The sequence below is a fragment of the Pipistrellus hanaki genome (genome assembly GCF_964339955.1).
Source record: "Pipistrellus hanaki genome assembly, chromosome: 4".
NCBI lineage: Eukaryota > Metazoa > Chordata > Mammalia > Chiroptera > Vespertilionidae > Pipistrellus > Pipistrellus hanaki.
The window spans coordinates 2,779,055-2,794,735 of record NC_140506.1 but is presented as its reverse complement, the minus strand read 5'-3'; the positions used below and the strand labels follow the sequence as shown (position 1 = coordinate 2,794,735).

General features: G+C 55.0%; 1 protein-coding gene across 1 annotated transcript in view; it reads left to right on the top strand.

Moving 5' to 3' along the window:
* The first annotated feature begins 2,523 nt into the window (after positions 1-2,523).
* The window catches only part of MTMR12 (myotubularin related protein 12), a 41,791-nt gene continuing 28,633 nt past the window's right edge, over positions 2,524-15,681 (top strand). The window contains exon 1 of the mRNA XM_084881006.1: positions 2,524-2,725. Coding sequence (XP_084737132.1) covers positions 2,645-2,725 — 81 coding nt within the window. The 5' untranslated portion in view covers positions 2,524-2,644. The remainder of the gene's footprint in view (positions 2,726-15,681) is intronic.

The following is a 15,681-nucleotide window of genomic DNA, read 5'->3' as shown; positions in this document are numbered from 1 at the left end:
ACTCCATCTCAGTAAAATTCTGTAGTTAAAATGACCCAACACATCCTAGGATAGTAACATCATGGTCTGCAAGAGAGTTGTCTTGTCAATTAAATGGTAACGAGCGTTATTTTCCAGGCCCTTCGGGGCCCAACGACCATGGGGAACATGGTGTGGCTCCCCCGAGATCACCGCCCCAGAGGGGGCTTTCGGGACAACGGACCTCCGCCTCATGCCCGAGCCCCGCACTCACCCAAGGCTCCTACAAGAACCCAGCCGAACCCGGTGGATAGAGAGTTGGCCTGCGGACTGAAGGGTCCCAGGTTCGATTCCGGTCAAGGGCATGTACCTTGGTTGCGGGCACATCCCCAGTGGGGGGTGTGCAAGAGGCAGCTGATCGATGATTCTCTCTCATCGATGTTTCTAACTCTCTATTCCTCTCTTCCTCTCTGTACAAAATCAATAAAATATATTAAAAAAAAAAAAAAAAAAAAGGAATCCACAAGAACACCCTAGGGAGCTCAAAGAGAGGGAGAGAAGGACACACACACACACACACACACACACACACACGTTTGTTCTCTACTTATTTATGTATTCACTTAAGGCCCGATGCATGAAATTTGTGCAAGAGCAGGCCCTCCTTCCCCGGCTGCGGGCACCGGCTTCCCTCTGGACCTGGGACCCAGGTCTCTCTTGCAGCCCAGCTTCGTTAGGAGGGTTGGCCGAAAGGATGTCCAGTCTAATTAACATATTACACTTTTATTATTATAGATAAGTTGATTCTGGTATCAGCTCTGACAAGGGATTGAACTTGCAACCTTTACGTATCAGGAGAACTCTAATCAACTGAGCTACCCAGTTAGGGCCACAAGCTCTTTTCAATAAAGTAATAAACTCCAGCTGCGTGATCTTGTACTGAATTCAGTGCTCATTTCTATGAGATTGAAACTCAAGACGTGGCATTCAAGGTCTGAGAACAAGGCTATAGGACTTGTCCTAAAACTATGTTTGCAAAAGCAAGTGCATTCATTATCTGTTAGATTTTGTATTTATTCAGAGTTGCTTGGAAGAGTGTGGGTGAGGAGCATTTATGGTAATGAAGAAGGCAAGAGCATTAGTTCTTGACATGGAAAAAATTAACTGCAAATATTTATTAGCGTTTTCCACTAGACTGAATTAAATTCTAGTGGAAAACGCTAATAAATATTTGCAGTTAATTTTTTCTACTGAACCTGGGACCACTCAGTCTCTGGGCCCACAGTCTATCCACTGAGCCACACCAGGCAGCCAGGGCTAGACGGAATTCCTTGACAGCTGTGCCCTGTATTTATTCATCTGAGCCTAACAGTGCGTGGCGCCAAACATGTTATTTCAATGAACTTTCTTTGCAATCTTCACTAAAAATGAGGGTTTTATTGGTAACTTGGGAGAGTGGTTAAGAGAAGTCTCTTACAGTCTTTGAATATTGTCAGAAACACAAAGAAACAAAAAAATTTTGGAAAACGAGATCGACAAGGCCTTTTATAATCAAACATTAAACCTATTCCCAAGTGCCTGTTAACTCTTGGTTTATCTCATTTTTTTTTTCAACATTTAAAATAAACCCGAAGCCGTTAATGTGGATTTGGAACTCACCCGCAGACATCTGACATCCTATACTTCTGCGAAGTTTTTTTTTTTTTTTAAAGTTTTTATTTTATTTTATTATTTTTTAAATATATCAATATATATATTTATTGATTTTTTTATAGAGAGGAAGAGAGAGGGATAGAGAGTTAGAAACATCGAGGAGAAAGAGAGACATTGATCAGCTGCTTCTTGCACATCTCCTACTGGGGATGTGCCCGCAACCAAGGTACATGCCCTTGACCGGAATCGAACCCGGGACCCTTCAGTCCCCAGGCCGACGCTCTATCCACTGAGCCACACCGGTTTCGGCACTTCTGGGAAGATTTCTTTCTTTCTTTTTTAAATTTTTTATTCTTTATTGATTTCAGAGAGGAAGAGAGAGGGGTAGAGAGAGAGAAAAATCAATGATGAGAATTATTGATCAGCTGCCTTCTGCACGCCCCCTATTGGGGATCGAGCCCACAACCCGGGACCGCAGGCCGAGGCTCTATCCACTGAGCCAAACCGGCCAGGAGGCTGGAAAGTCTCATTTCAAAGCAACAAGACAACTGCCCTGAAGCTGCTCCGAGTTTAGTCCCCGCCGGACCATTGGACGACGGCGACATGCTTACTATCCAATCGCCGACGAGCTCCGAGAGAACGCTCTCTGGATTGGTCAGAGGAAACATCTCTCCAGGTGCATTCAAACAGGGGCATGGGGTGGGCCGAGAGCGGTTCTGGCCAATCAGAGAAGCAGGAGGGCGGGCTTTCCCGCTGGTGAATCAGCCAATCTCAGATGGCGAATCTTCGCCAGTTAGACGAGGGGAGTGGGCGGGGCCCGGCGGGGAGTGGGCGGGGCCCGGCGGGGAGTGGGCGGGGCGGGCGGGGAGTGGGCGCGGCGGGCGGCGGGCGGGGCGCGCGGCGGCGCCGGATGCGGGCGGCGGCGGCCTCGCGGGCCTGGGAGGGGCGGAGCCCGCCTGAGCCGGTGGCCGCCGCTCCGGAGCCCGAGCCCAGCCGCCGCCTGTGCCCGCGCGTCGCGGCCCCCGGCGCGGGGATGCTGGGCAAGGGCGTCGTCGGCGGGGGCGGCGGCTCCCGGGCGCCGAAGCCCTCCTTCGTGTCGTACGTGCGCCCCGAGGTGAGCGGCGCGGCCGGGCGGCGGGTCCGGGGGGCCGGGCGGGCGGCGGGTGGAGGGCCGGGCGGCCGGGCGGGTCTGGGGGGACCGGTCGGGCGGGGGCCGGGCGCCGGGGTGGGGGCCGGGCGGGATGAAGGGCCGGAGCCCGAGGTCCGCGGCCGGCGCCGGGGCCCGTCGGGGAGCAGCCGGGCCGGGGAGGCCGGCGGGGCCGGGCCCGCGGGGCCTGCGCTGCCCGGGTTTCCCGCGTCCTCGCCGCTTCCGAGCGCCCGGATGCCGCGGGCGGACCCGGCGCCTCCCGCCCTGAGCTCCGCCGGCGGGACTGCGGCCCGGCCCCCGCCTCCTCCCGGGGAAGTCCCTCCGCCGCTGCCCGGTCCCCCACCCCAGCCTCCCCTTCGCCTCCTCCCCTCCTCCCCAACCTCCCCGCTCCCCGCACCCCACCTTCCCACCGCGGCCGTCCCCCTAGTGCTCCTGCCAAGCCCGTCCATTCACTCATTCACTCACTCATCCATTCACTCACTCATCCATTCACTCACTCATCCATTCATTCACTCATCCATTCATTCACTCATTCATTCACTCATTCACTCACTCACTCACTCACTCACTCACTCACTCACTCACTCACTCACTCACTCACTCACTCATTCATTCACTCACTCACTCACTCATTCACTCATTCATTCACTCACTCACTCATTCATTCACTCATTCATCTATTCACTCATTCACTCATTCACTCATTCATTCACTCATTCACTCATCCATTCACTCATTCACTCATTCATTCATTCACTCACTCATTCACTCATTCATTCACTCATTCACTCATTCATTCACTCATTCATTCAGAACATGTTTCTTGAGCTCCTGCCCTGTGCCGGGCCCTGTCCTAGGCGGTCGGGACCTGCATCCGTGGACAGAAGGGGCATCTGGGCGTCGGAGAGAGGAGCGAGCGGCGGGCAGGACAGCGGGGAGTCCCGTGGAGTGTCCGCAGGCCGCCAGGGTCTGGGGGAGAGCGCCCCCGTTTTCCTCCTTGCAGAGGCCTGAAGGGTGCTCGGGTGGGAGGACAGGCCTGGGTGTGTGTGTGTGTGGGGGGCAGCACCCAGGGAAACCGCCTGGTGTGAGAGGGGCCTGGCGAGGGGACCGCTTGTGGGTGCTGAGGGCCTCTGGAGCAGGAGCTGGCCGGCCCTTCTGGATTCCAGAAGTCTGGTGTCTTCTGCCCGCCTCCTGCGCACTGCCATCCGCAGCCTGGGCACTGTCATCGGCCCAGGCACTGCCATCAGCCCGGGCACTGCCATCAGCAGCACAGGCACTGCCATCGGCCCGGGCACTGCCATCAGCAGCCCGGGCACTGCCATCGGCCCGGGCACTGCCATCAGCAGCCCGGGCACTGCCATCGGCCTGGGCACTGCCATCGGCTGCCTGGGCATGGGCACTGCCATCAGCCTGGTCACTGCCATCGGCCCGGGCACTGCCATCGGCCCGGGCACTGCCATCGGCCTGGGCACTGCCATCAGCCTGGGCACTGCCATCGGCCTGGGCACTGCCATCGGCCTGGGCACTGTCATCAGCCCGGGCACTGTCATCAGCCTGGGCACTGTCATCGGCAGCCCGGGCACTGCCATCAGCCTGGGCACTGCCATCGGCCTGGGCACTGCCATCAGCCTGGGCACTGCCATCGGCCTGGGCACTGCCATCGGCCTGGGCACTGCCATCGGCAGCCCGGGCACTGCCATTGGCAGCCCGCAGAGGCTCTGCCCGCTCTGCCTTCGCCCTCCCGCCTCTGCAGCAGGGCCAGGCCGGTGGGCTGTGAGGCCTGTCTGAGGCCTGTGGGTCGCTATCTTCAATGCCAAGACGTGTGGTGTCTCGGGTGGAGCCGGCGCCGGCCCTGGGGCTGATGGTTAGACCTAATTTTAAAAATAAAGTGCAAACCACTTCCTCTTCCTCTGTAAGTGCCTGATAAGGAGTCAGGGTCACTTTGAATTTCCAGCTGGCTTCCCTTGTCGGGTCCTGGGCAACCCTGAGTCCGTTGTCTCTCTCTCTCTCTCTCTCTCTCTCTCTCTCTCTCTCTCTCTCTCTCTCTCTCTCTCTTTCTCTCTGCGGCTTTTGATTTTTTTACTTATTTATTTTTTTATTGCGCCCTGGTTGAGGTACAACTGATCTTTAACCTTCCCTTGTAAGCGAGGTTAAACTGCAAGTGGAAACTTCTGAAATGTGGCCAGAGTTCAGGAACGCTCAGATTTTTTCACCGGCCAAGTGCACATGTTGTAATTAGGCGTGTTTTCCCTCTGCCCGCAGCGCCGGTTCCCTTTCTTCTGAGGGTGGCCAGGGAAGGGAGCCTGCAGTGACCGGATCCCTACAGCTGGCAGTTTTTTCAGATCCTCATGGCTGGCAGTTTTTTTTCAGATCCTTAAAGTTGGCAGTTTTGTTTTCTTGCAAGAAAATAGTGCTGTGTAGGTTGTAAGCAGTCTCCAAAAATGTTTTGTGACAGAGGGTAAGGCTCTGATGTAAATTGTGGGTGGTTTTTAAGAGACACGCGAGAGCGGGGGTGAGGAGACAGTTGGTGTGGAAGTATGTGTGCCGCTCTGCCAGATGTCAGGCTGGAGATGGTGAGCGCAGCCTGGAGGCCCAGCCTGCGTGCGTCGGAGGGCGCTGGGCTGGGGCACGCTCTGGCTCTCCGCGGGGGAGCTCCTCTGCCCTTTCTCCTTTCCTTGGGTTGCCTTCACCTGCTGCCTGTGAAGGCTGGCTTCCTAGCCCACTGGTCGGCAAACTGCGGCTCGGCTCGAGAGCCTCGGTTTGCTGCTCTGCTGACGAATGAGTTTGCCGACCACTGCTGTAAGGCATTACCCTGACCCAGCAGTTTTGACCTCAGGTTAAAGACATCAGTACATCATTAAAATGTTTTTTAAGTGTTTTTCCCGAAGGCAGTGGTCGGCAAACCACGGCTTGTGAGCTACATGTGGCTCTGGAGCCGCCGTTTGCTGACCACTGTCCTAGCCCTTCTTCGTATGCACGTTCCTTTTGTTAGCGGGAGATCCTGGGTTTGCGGGGCGGTCTGAGCTGCCAGGACAGCCTGCACGCCTCCTGATACCATGGTATCTGTGCCTGGTGATGAACTTGGTCCTGGCCCATCAGGCCTGGGGGCGTTCAGCGGCGGCTGCTTTTGCTATGCCAAGCAATCTGTTAGGAGCCAGCACTTCCTGTTAAAGGCAGAAGTGTTTAACTGGATAATGGATTTGACGATGATGCTTTTCAACATCATGGCTTATTTTTTATTCTTATCAGAAAGGATTGGCTCAGCCGGCCTGGCTCATGGTTGAGTGTTGACCTATGAACCAGGAGGTCACAGTTCGATTCCAGGCCAAGGAGGCAGCCGATCAATAATTCTCATCATTGATGTTTCTACCTCTCCCCCTTCCCTTCTCTCTGAAATAATAAAAACATATTTTAAGAAAAAAAAAAAAAGGAAAGGCTTGGCATTGGCCAGCTTAACACGAGGGCTAGAGATTAGCTCCAATTTATAAAACTGGATCTCTGCCAGAGTAACTGTTCTTCTGTTACTGATCCCTTAGCCGATGAGGGTGAGAGTTAAAATCCTGAACTGTCATGAGGACCTTTGGTCAGTGTGTGAGCTCTGCCCAGAGGTTACAGTCGGCGAAGCTGTGAGGGGAGCGGCGGTGAGCAGGAAGGAGAGGCCTGGGCCTGCTTGGTGGTACTTGACGGCTGGTACATGTCTCCGCGCCCCCATCCCAGCTTAGCCCAGGTACATTGTGCAAAGGGTGCTGGGGAGCCCCTGTGGGGAACCCCTGAGCTGTGCCTCAGGGAGGCGTCTGTGCATTGGGTGCCAGATCCGTTTTTCTTGTTACATAAAATGTTTGAATTATTGCAGGAGGTATAAGTGTTCACTGTAGACAAATCGGAAAATTGTTTGGCTGGCGAGGCTCAGTGATTGGACATCGACCTATGAACTAGGAGGTCCCAGTTCGATTCCTGGTCAGGGTATGTGCCGGGTTTGCAGGCCTGATCCCCAGTGTGGGGCGTGCAAGGGGCAGCTGATCAATTATTCTCTCTCATTGATGTTTCTGTCTCTCCCTCTCCTTTCCTCTCTGAAATCAATAACAGTATATTTTTAAAAAAGAATAAGAAAATATAGATATGCAAACATTTTACAGAAAAGTTATAAGTTTATTGTCAACTTGGAGTGTATCCTATGGGTGTGTGTAGGTGTATCCATATATATATATATATATATATATATATATATATATATACACCAAAATAGGATTGATATTGTTGATTATATTACTTTGTAATCTGCCTTTTTCGCCAGAAATATACCGTATATTGTAAATGTCTTTCCATGTCATTTGTTAACCTCATTTTGATTTGACCCCTTTTTCTCAACAGAGACATACAGTGTCTTGGGGAGATAGATGTTAAGTACTAGGTAGCACAAAGAACCAAGAACGTAATATGGTAATGTGATTGTGAAGTGTTTTTCCACTTAGTCATCTTCTCTGGTGATGAGTGACAGGTCTGATTCTTCAAAGCTGTCAGCTTTCTGCTCAGTTAGCTTGAAATTGTGAACACTGGTTTGGTAATTTCTAGTGATTAGAAATGCTTGCCTGGCTGGTGTTGCTGGTTGAGTTTCGACCTATGAACCAGGAGGTCACAGTTCAGTTCCCCGTCGGGGCACATGCCCAGGTTGCAGGCTCAATCTCAGTGGGGGTGTGCAGGAGGCAGCTGGTCAACGATTCTCATCATTGATGTTTCTATTTCTCTCTCCCGCTCCCTTCCTCTCTGAAATTAATTTAAAAAATTTAAAGAACATATTTGTAATTAAAAAAAAAGAAGAAATCTAGTGTCTGTAAGCAGAAGCTTAAGAGGTCCTAAGAGAAAGCTGTGATTCAGTAATAGTCCGTTCCGTTGTGATAAGGAAGTTGAGTGGAAACTGCGGGGACTTGTGTGTGTAGAGCTGCTGTACTTTGCCCGGATTTGTGCAATATTCCAGATCGGTCACAACGCACTTTCCAGGAGAATCTGGTCAGTGTTTGACTTCAGTGCACTAATGGTAATAGTTTTCACCGTCTTCTTTGTGGAGATGGGGATCGGGAGGAATTGGAAGGCCATCCAGTCGATGCTGCGCCTCTGTGACCAGATGTGGAAGCGAGGCCCGGGGTTCCTGTCCTCCCTGCAGCCAGCGCCATGGCAGGACAGCCCGGGCTGCCCCTGAGCCGCCGGCAGGGGCGCAGGGAGGCTGTGGGAGGCGCGGGGAGAAAAGGCGGGGAGAGAGGAAGACGGGGAAGGGGCAGAACAAGAATCCAGACTTAAGAGCTGACTTTTTTTTCCCCATTTGTCCCTTTTGGGGAAAAGAACCCATTCCATTGCTTGTCCTCACTTAAGGTTATTTCTTCGGTGGGGAGAGGTAAACCTGCGGTCCTGTGTCTTCCTAGAGACGGGACTGTGGGTCTGTATCCAAACTGAAAAGCCTAGTGATCACTGATGGTGTAGGTACGTCTGTGTTCCCGAAACAGCACTGGCCTGTTCCCCCCCCCCCCCCCCCCCCGTCTCCTGTGGGGACACCGGCTGCCGTTACCTCCCTTCTGTGTTCACAGGCGGGAAGTCAGGCCCAGAGAAGGTGAGTCGTCAGGGTCCCAGCGGGCGAAGGGTGCTGGGTGTCCACATTCTTCCTCCTCATGTGTGAGTGCAGAACACGTTGTCCGGAAGCACGCGCACACACCGAGTGCTCCTCACAGTGTTCTCAGCAGCAGTGTCTCCTTGGCTCTTGTTGGTTTCCCTCCATGACAGTGGAACAGGCCCCCTGGAGACACGTCAGCTAGTTCCTCGGTGTTTCCTCAGCACCTAGTTCCAGGCACTGCTCAGTGCCGGGGATACAAACGTATTGAGCTTATTTTGTGGTAAAAGACTACTGTATTGGGCCACTCATTTTGATGACTGATCAATAGATGACAAGAAGAGATTGTTTTATCCTAAAATAGCTCTACTTCCGCAGTCCTAGCAATAAAACTACCTTTAAAAGCAAAATCTAGATCCATTACCTTTTTTTTTTATTTTAAAGATTATAACTTTTTCCTTTTCCAAAAGACTTTCTTAATGGCAGAAGTTTTTCCTTTTATAGAGTCCTTGCTAATGACTTAACAGGCCACTAAAGGACATGACAAGTTCTTCCTGAAATGACCACTTTCTTAGCTGTGGCTTCAGCCTGCTGATCTGGCCCGAGCTTCCGCTCTTTCCCTGCTGCATGTGCTTCCTGCGGGGCCGCCTGGCCGCGTCCAGCCCACACGGCTCCTGCTCGGGCCGCCAGACGTGTCAGGAGGCTGCCAGGCGGCACTTCCTGGTCCCCCAGCTCCATCCGGCAGCCGCCGCCGCCAGAGCCAGACCCGCCTCCGCACGCCTTCCCTCTCCGGCTGCCATCAGAATCCTGGGCTCTGGGGAACCCGGACTTAGAAATCCAGAGTTCTAGATTTTTCTCTGAATATCTATCCTCAACAGGACGTTAATGGTCTTGGACTGCTTCCACATTAAACCGTCCTGCATGGTAGCGTACGCTAGAGAAACCTAGTTTTGGGGGCCACAGTGTTTTTTATCACTATGAGATGTGCACCCTATTTTTATGATAAAGACAGTGCAATAAAGTTGCAGACTTTACAAGTTAGAGAAATAAAGTCACCCTTAGTTATGCTGTCCTAACGAAAGCACCTGTTTTCTAGCATGCCCAGGCTCTGTGTGTGTGTCTGTCCTACATGGTTGCAATCACATGTGTACAAATTACCACCTGCATGTGGTTGCCACGTTTGACCATGGTACTGCTGGTCTGTGTCAGGAGAGCTTATACTGGGAGTTGTTTTTCCAGCAGGAAAACACCCCCAATTTCTCTTCACATTCTGCTCCTGACTTCTGATGTGCTACTTTTTAAGACCATAAGGACAGTGGGTTTGCAGTTTAATGAATCATTTAAAAACACTTTGTAAGATAGTGTAGGATCGAACTGGAATAATTCTTAGGTAGCCTCTAATCTTCTGTTGCTTTGGGAAGGAAGAAAGGAGGTGAGGGGGAGAGGGGAGGACAGGAGGAGGGAGTGAAGCTACAGGAAGGGCTGCAGGGTCTGCGGCCCTGGAATCCCTTCTGCCTGCCTGCCTGCCTTTCTGCCTGCCTGCCTGCCTGCCTGCCTGCCTGCCTAACTGCCTAACTGCCTGCCTTCCTAACTGCCTGCTTGCCTGCCTAACTGCCTGCCTGCCTAACTGCCTACCTGCCTAACTGCCTAACTGCCTAACTGCCTGCCTGCCTGCCTAACTGCCTAACTGCCTGCCTGCCTGCCTGCCTGCCTGCCTAACTGCCTAACTGCCTGCCTGCCTGTCTGCCTGCCTGCCTAACTGCCTGCCTGCCCAACTGCCTGCCTGCCTAACTGCCTGCCTGCCTAACTGCCTGCCTGCCCAACTGCCTGCCTGCCTAACTGCCTGCCTGCCTGCCTAACTGCCTGCCTTTCTGCCTGCCTAACTGCCTGCTTGCCTGCCTAACTGCCTGCCTGCCTAACTGCCTGCCTGCCTAACTGCCTAACTGTCTGCCTGCCTAACTGCCTGCCTGCCTAACTGCCTAACTGCCTGCCTGCCTAACTGCCTGCCTGCCTGTCTGCCTGCATGTGCAGCTCCAGGAGTCAGCAGCCAGTTGCTCTCCCATGCTCGCCTCTGTGTCTCAGTGGCATTGCTGCATGAAACACAGGAATAATAAGAACGCCTCTTTACCTGCAGTGTCTGAGTGTTTATGAATAGTAAATGTGATTTATGAATAGTAAATGTGATTTGCAGGGAGAGAGAGCCCTGAGCAGGGTCCAGGCGCAGGGTCAGCCTTCAGGAGCTGGGCTGTCACGGTTGCTGTTCGGAGCGGTGGTCAGAGCCACCTGGGTGGCTTCGGAAAGTGCGTGACCGTTATCTCAGCATGCAGACATCTCCGCTGAGGCGTTAACGGAAGTGAGTGCCAGTGGTGTGCAGCGTGGCCTCATGCAGGGAAGTCCGCGTACAGGATTTTCCACTCTCGCTGAGTGCTCCTTTTCCTCTTTTCTTGTTCCTTCGTGTCTGCGAATGGTGTGATTACATGTAAAATTCCACCCGAACGGAACACTGAGGAGTTGACTTTTTTCATTGTTCACATTTGGCCTTTGACATTTTGCTAGTTTCAGTCCGTGTGCCTATTTCTCTCTCCTCGCTTCTAAGTCTTGTCTGTCATAGAGCAGAATCTGTCCATTTATCAGGTCCGGTCAGTGGTTCACATGAGATCTGGGTAAGTAAAATCAATGGCCTCCGGTGATTCCATATGTAAATGTTTTCCTGAGATAGCATGGGCGCCCCCTCCTGTGCCGTCCTCTGTTGCTCAGACCCGGCTGGCGGCAGCCTTTCCCGCGGGCCTTGCACCTCAAGGCTGTGCTTCAGGGGGAGGGAGAGGTTCAGCCACAGCAAAGCCAGGCTGCCTGGAAGCCAGGCCACTGTGGTGCGAGGTTGTGGGCCTGCCTTCCCTGCCAGAGGGCCAGCCCTGCTCCACACAATGCCCTGCGCTCTGAGGCTTTGTTTTTGCTCCGAGAGTTTTAAATCCTGAGAGAACCTCGCAGGAAATGAGCCCAGTGTTTCAGATGAAAAGTCCACTGTTCCCGCCTTTTCTCCAGACGTAAAATGGAATTCCTGTTCTGCTTCCGTCCCATGAGCTCCGTTTCCCGTTGTGCCGTGGGTTTTCTGACTTCCTTCCTCCCCTGTAGCTTGGATGGCGTGTGCCCTGCAGGCTTGTTTGGAGCGCAGGGTGGACAGGCGGTGCACGCTCAGCACAGCTGGATGCTGTGGTTAGCAGTGACGGGTCGGAGGAATTCTGGATTGCCTGCCTCCCCTTTGCTAAGCACTGAGCTGGGGTTAGGAAGGCAGGAGACCAGCCCCAGCACCAGGAGTTCTCCTGGGGAAGAGGGCGTCAGCAGAGGGCTGCCAGCGGCTGTCCGGAGCGGTGCTGCCTGCTGTGCGGGAGCACTGAGGAGGGCACCGCGGAGCACGGAGCGCAGAGGAGGGCTGCTGAGCACAGCCTCCCGCGGGCTGTAGGAGGACTGGAAAGGGCGGCGGCAGAGGGGCCTGGTGGGGAGGGGGCTGCTGTAGCTGGCAGCCAGAGGGGCGACTCCGAAGGCGCATTGGGACCAGGTGGCTGGAGCGTCCGTCCTCACCCCCACGGAGGCATGTGCACTTGAGAGCGCCCGGAGAGTGGAACCCCGGCCGCTGCGAGGCCGGCAGGACTGTCTCTTCCTCTGGAGCTGCTGTCCGTCCGTCGGCCTGGCCCTCAGGAGCAGGCCCCTCTGCCCCTGGCTCCTCTGGCACCGAGCCCTCGGACAGCTCCTGCTGAAGGCGTCCGCTCCGCACCGCTCTCCAGCTGGTCTGGCCCTTACGGGGCAGTCCTGGAGGGGGTGGGCGGAGGCAGAGGGCAAGGCCATGTGTCTGCAGCTGCCGCGGGTCACATCAGTCAGCTGGAATGATAAGACCCTGACGCCCCTCGCTGCCACCTGCCACCCTCTCTGAGCACCTGCTCACACCCAGTGCTGCCTCTGTCACTCGTGGTGAGAGCGTGGCTTTGGGCTTGGAGCTCTGTGCTGGCACTGTGGGTTTGGGCTGGAATTTAACTCTGACCTGGGAAGTGGGAATTAAAACAGTAGGATCGAGCCCATAGATTGTTGTTAGTTCAGTAAGGCAGTCCTCGTCACAGTACCTGGCGTGCAGTAAACACTAACTGAATTGTAGTGGCCGTTACTCCTCTCCCAGAAGCTGCAGCCGTGTGTGTGTGTGTGTGTGTGTGTGTGTGTGTGTGTGTGTTCACATGCTCTTTGGGCCACCAGTGCGGGTCCCGATAGAAACAAGACTTGGCCTACATTCTAACGCCCTTCCAGCACTGCTCTCCCTGGCGCCCGCGGAGGCTGTGCCTGGACTGGGTGCTGTCCGTCTTGTGGGCGCTGCCCTGTCCCACAGGCACCACCCCTCTCCCGGAGGGCCTCTTCCCGCACTTTCCCTCCCAGTGAGCTGTCCCTTCTCTGCCCTCCTGAAACAACCTGACTCCTGTCTGAGGGCTCCAGCAGGACCCGTCAGCGGCCCCTTTCCCCGCCGCTGTGCTCCCACCAGGCGTGGTCCCCGGGCCCTTGGGGAGGGAGGTCTGTCTGCATGTCCATCGCCATCCTCTCCTGGCATCTCCTCTCGTGCCTGGGACCACACCCCACCGCTCCCGTCGGCAGCGCCCGAGGCAGCCCAAGCACTGCGGCCTGGCCTGCTGCAGCCTCCGTGCGTCATTCCCACTGGAGTTCTCTCTCCCGGCCCTCCACTGAACCCACTGGAGTTCACTCCCGGCCTCCCACGTCTCCTCTGAGCCCACTGGAGTTCACTCCCGGCCTCCCACGTCTCCTCTGAGCCCACTGGAGTTCACTCCCGGCCCCTCCACGTCTCCTCTGAGCCCACTGGAGTTCTCTCTCCCGGCCCCTCCACGTCTCCTCTGAGCCCACTGGAGTTCACTCCCGGCCCCTCCACGTCTCCTCTGAGCCCACTGGAGTTCACTCCCGGCCCCTCCACGTCTCCTCTGAGCCCACTGGAGTTCTCTCTCCCGGCCCCTCCACGTCTCCTCTGAGCCCACTGGAGTTCTCTCTCCCGGCCTCCCACGTCTCCTCTGAGCCCACTGGAGTTCTCTCTCCCGGCCTCCCACGTCTCCTCTGAGCCCACTGGAGTTCTCTCTCCCGGCCTCTCCACGTCTCCTCTGAGCCCACTGGAGTTCTCTCTCCCGGCCCTCCACGTCTCCTCTGAGCCCACTGGAGTTCTCTCTCCCGGCCCCTCCACGTCTCCTCTGAGCCCACTGGAGTTCTCTCTCCCGGCCTCCCACGTCTCCTCTGAGCCCACTGGAGTTCTCTCTCCCGGCCTCCCAGGCCATCGGCGAGCGGCCTCTCGGTTGGGATCGAGCCGCTGTCTGTGCGGTCAGATCTGTGTTGGGAGGCTCCCTGGCATTTGGGCCTCACATTGCCCGGCAGCTGGAGTGGCTGACCGGGGGAGTGTGACCAAGCGTTGGATTGTTCCAGGCCAGGCACTGTGGTGAGAGCGATCCTTGCTGAGGCGCTTGAGTGAGTAATACTTTCACTGCCTCAGTGAGTGCCGAGCTGTCAGAACAGTGCGGGCTCTGGTTTGGGTCTTAGTGAGCAGTTCCTTCCTTCCTTAAAAAAGAGAGACTCTGCGGGAAGGGGAAAAGCGGTCTAAATGTGAACAATGGACACGCGAGTAAGGATGGCTCAGGGGCTGGGGGAGCGCACCACCAGAGGTGCTGCCTGCTCCTCTGCTGCAGCCTGTTACCGCTGGCTGGTTTATAACCGGAACCCAGTTTATGATTGGCAGTTGCCTAGGCTGGGGGCGGGGGTGGGGGGCGATAAGGAGAATGAGGGGATGAATGCTTATGGGTACAGGGTTTCATTTGTTGTTGTTTGAGAGAGAGAGAGAGAGAGAGAGAGAGAGAGAGAGAGAGAGAGAGAGAGAGAGAGACGAGAGAGAGAGAGAGAGAGACGAGAGAGAGAGAGAGAGAGAGAGACAGACAGACAGACATTGATTGGGGTGTCTCCTCTAGGCACAGGACTGGAATCGAACCTGCAACCTTTGGTGTACGGGATGATGCTCCAACCAACGGAGCCACCGCCCAGGGCGGGTACAGGGCTTCTCTTAGACACAAAAGGTTCTAAAATGGATTGTGGTCATGGCTTTACAACTCCGGGAACATACTAAACCCCACCGAGTTGTACACTCAGGTGAACTGTATCTTATGCGAATTACTAGTGTGTCTTAATAAACGTGGACAGAAACGAAGTTGGCATCAAGATCACTGAACTGGTCACCGCGTGTGCAGCTGTGTGGCCCAGGCCCATCGCTCACCCTCGAGGGGCTTCGTCGGCCTTGTCTGGCAGGGCGGTGGGCATACTTACAATGTTGTTGTCAGGGCAAAGACATAGGCCTGTGAGAGTGGGCACAGGAGAGCCTCCAGCGGATTACACATGGGCGTGTTGAAGTTAGACGTATGTTTTGTGGATAATAAATGCTTAGCCCCGAATGCTCGTCGAGTTCCCTGTGAGATGAGCACTGCGGTGCTGAGAACTGGTTTGCGTGCTGGCGAATAGCAGTCCCTCCGCGCAGGCTGGGCCGGCACCTGGAGCGCAGACGGCGCAGTGCCCTCGTGCCGCCTGTCTGCCTCCTGGCTCCAGAGGCTGGCCGCGTGTATCGGCGGAGTAGCTGTTGCAGGAATTGCCGGAGCCAGTGTCCAGTGGGTCACGTTGAGGCGAGCTGGTCATGCTCAGAGGAGTGAGCCTGCTGGTCCTGCCGCTGGAAGGGAGCCCAGGAGCAGGGAGCCAGCAGCCCAGGAGTCAGTTCTAGGAAACAGGTCCTGTTCTGATTCCCAGCTTCCTGGACCTGGGCAGTGATAGTGTCGCTGAGTCCCTAGTCCCTGTCCTCGGTGCTAAGGCTTCAGATTTGGAGTCTGGCTTTGAGAATGCCCCTCCCCTCTTGGTGAGACCACAGCAGCGGTCACCAACCGGTGGTCCGTGAGGTCCGGAAGGTTGGCGACCCTGGGCCGGAGTGTATTCAGAAAGCAGCTAAGGGAGGGTCTGCAGAGGTTCCGTAATACCTGGCACTCATCATACACTTAGGTACTGCAGCTGTTTCTCTCTTAACTGTTTAGGATTGAAGAATAGCACCAGGATAAAAAATTATTTACCTCTTTTTATGCTTTTGTTTATTCATTCTTTCAGTAGACTTTTATTGACAGTTTACTGTCAGGACAGGCTGCTTCTCCATCGCATTGGAGTGGGGGACAGTGGATTACCCCAGTGCAACCGTGATCACGAAGCCTGCAAGGCAGAGCTAACCGTAGCCTGGAGTAAGAGCAGCAAGAGGGATGGGCAGACG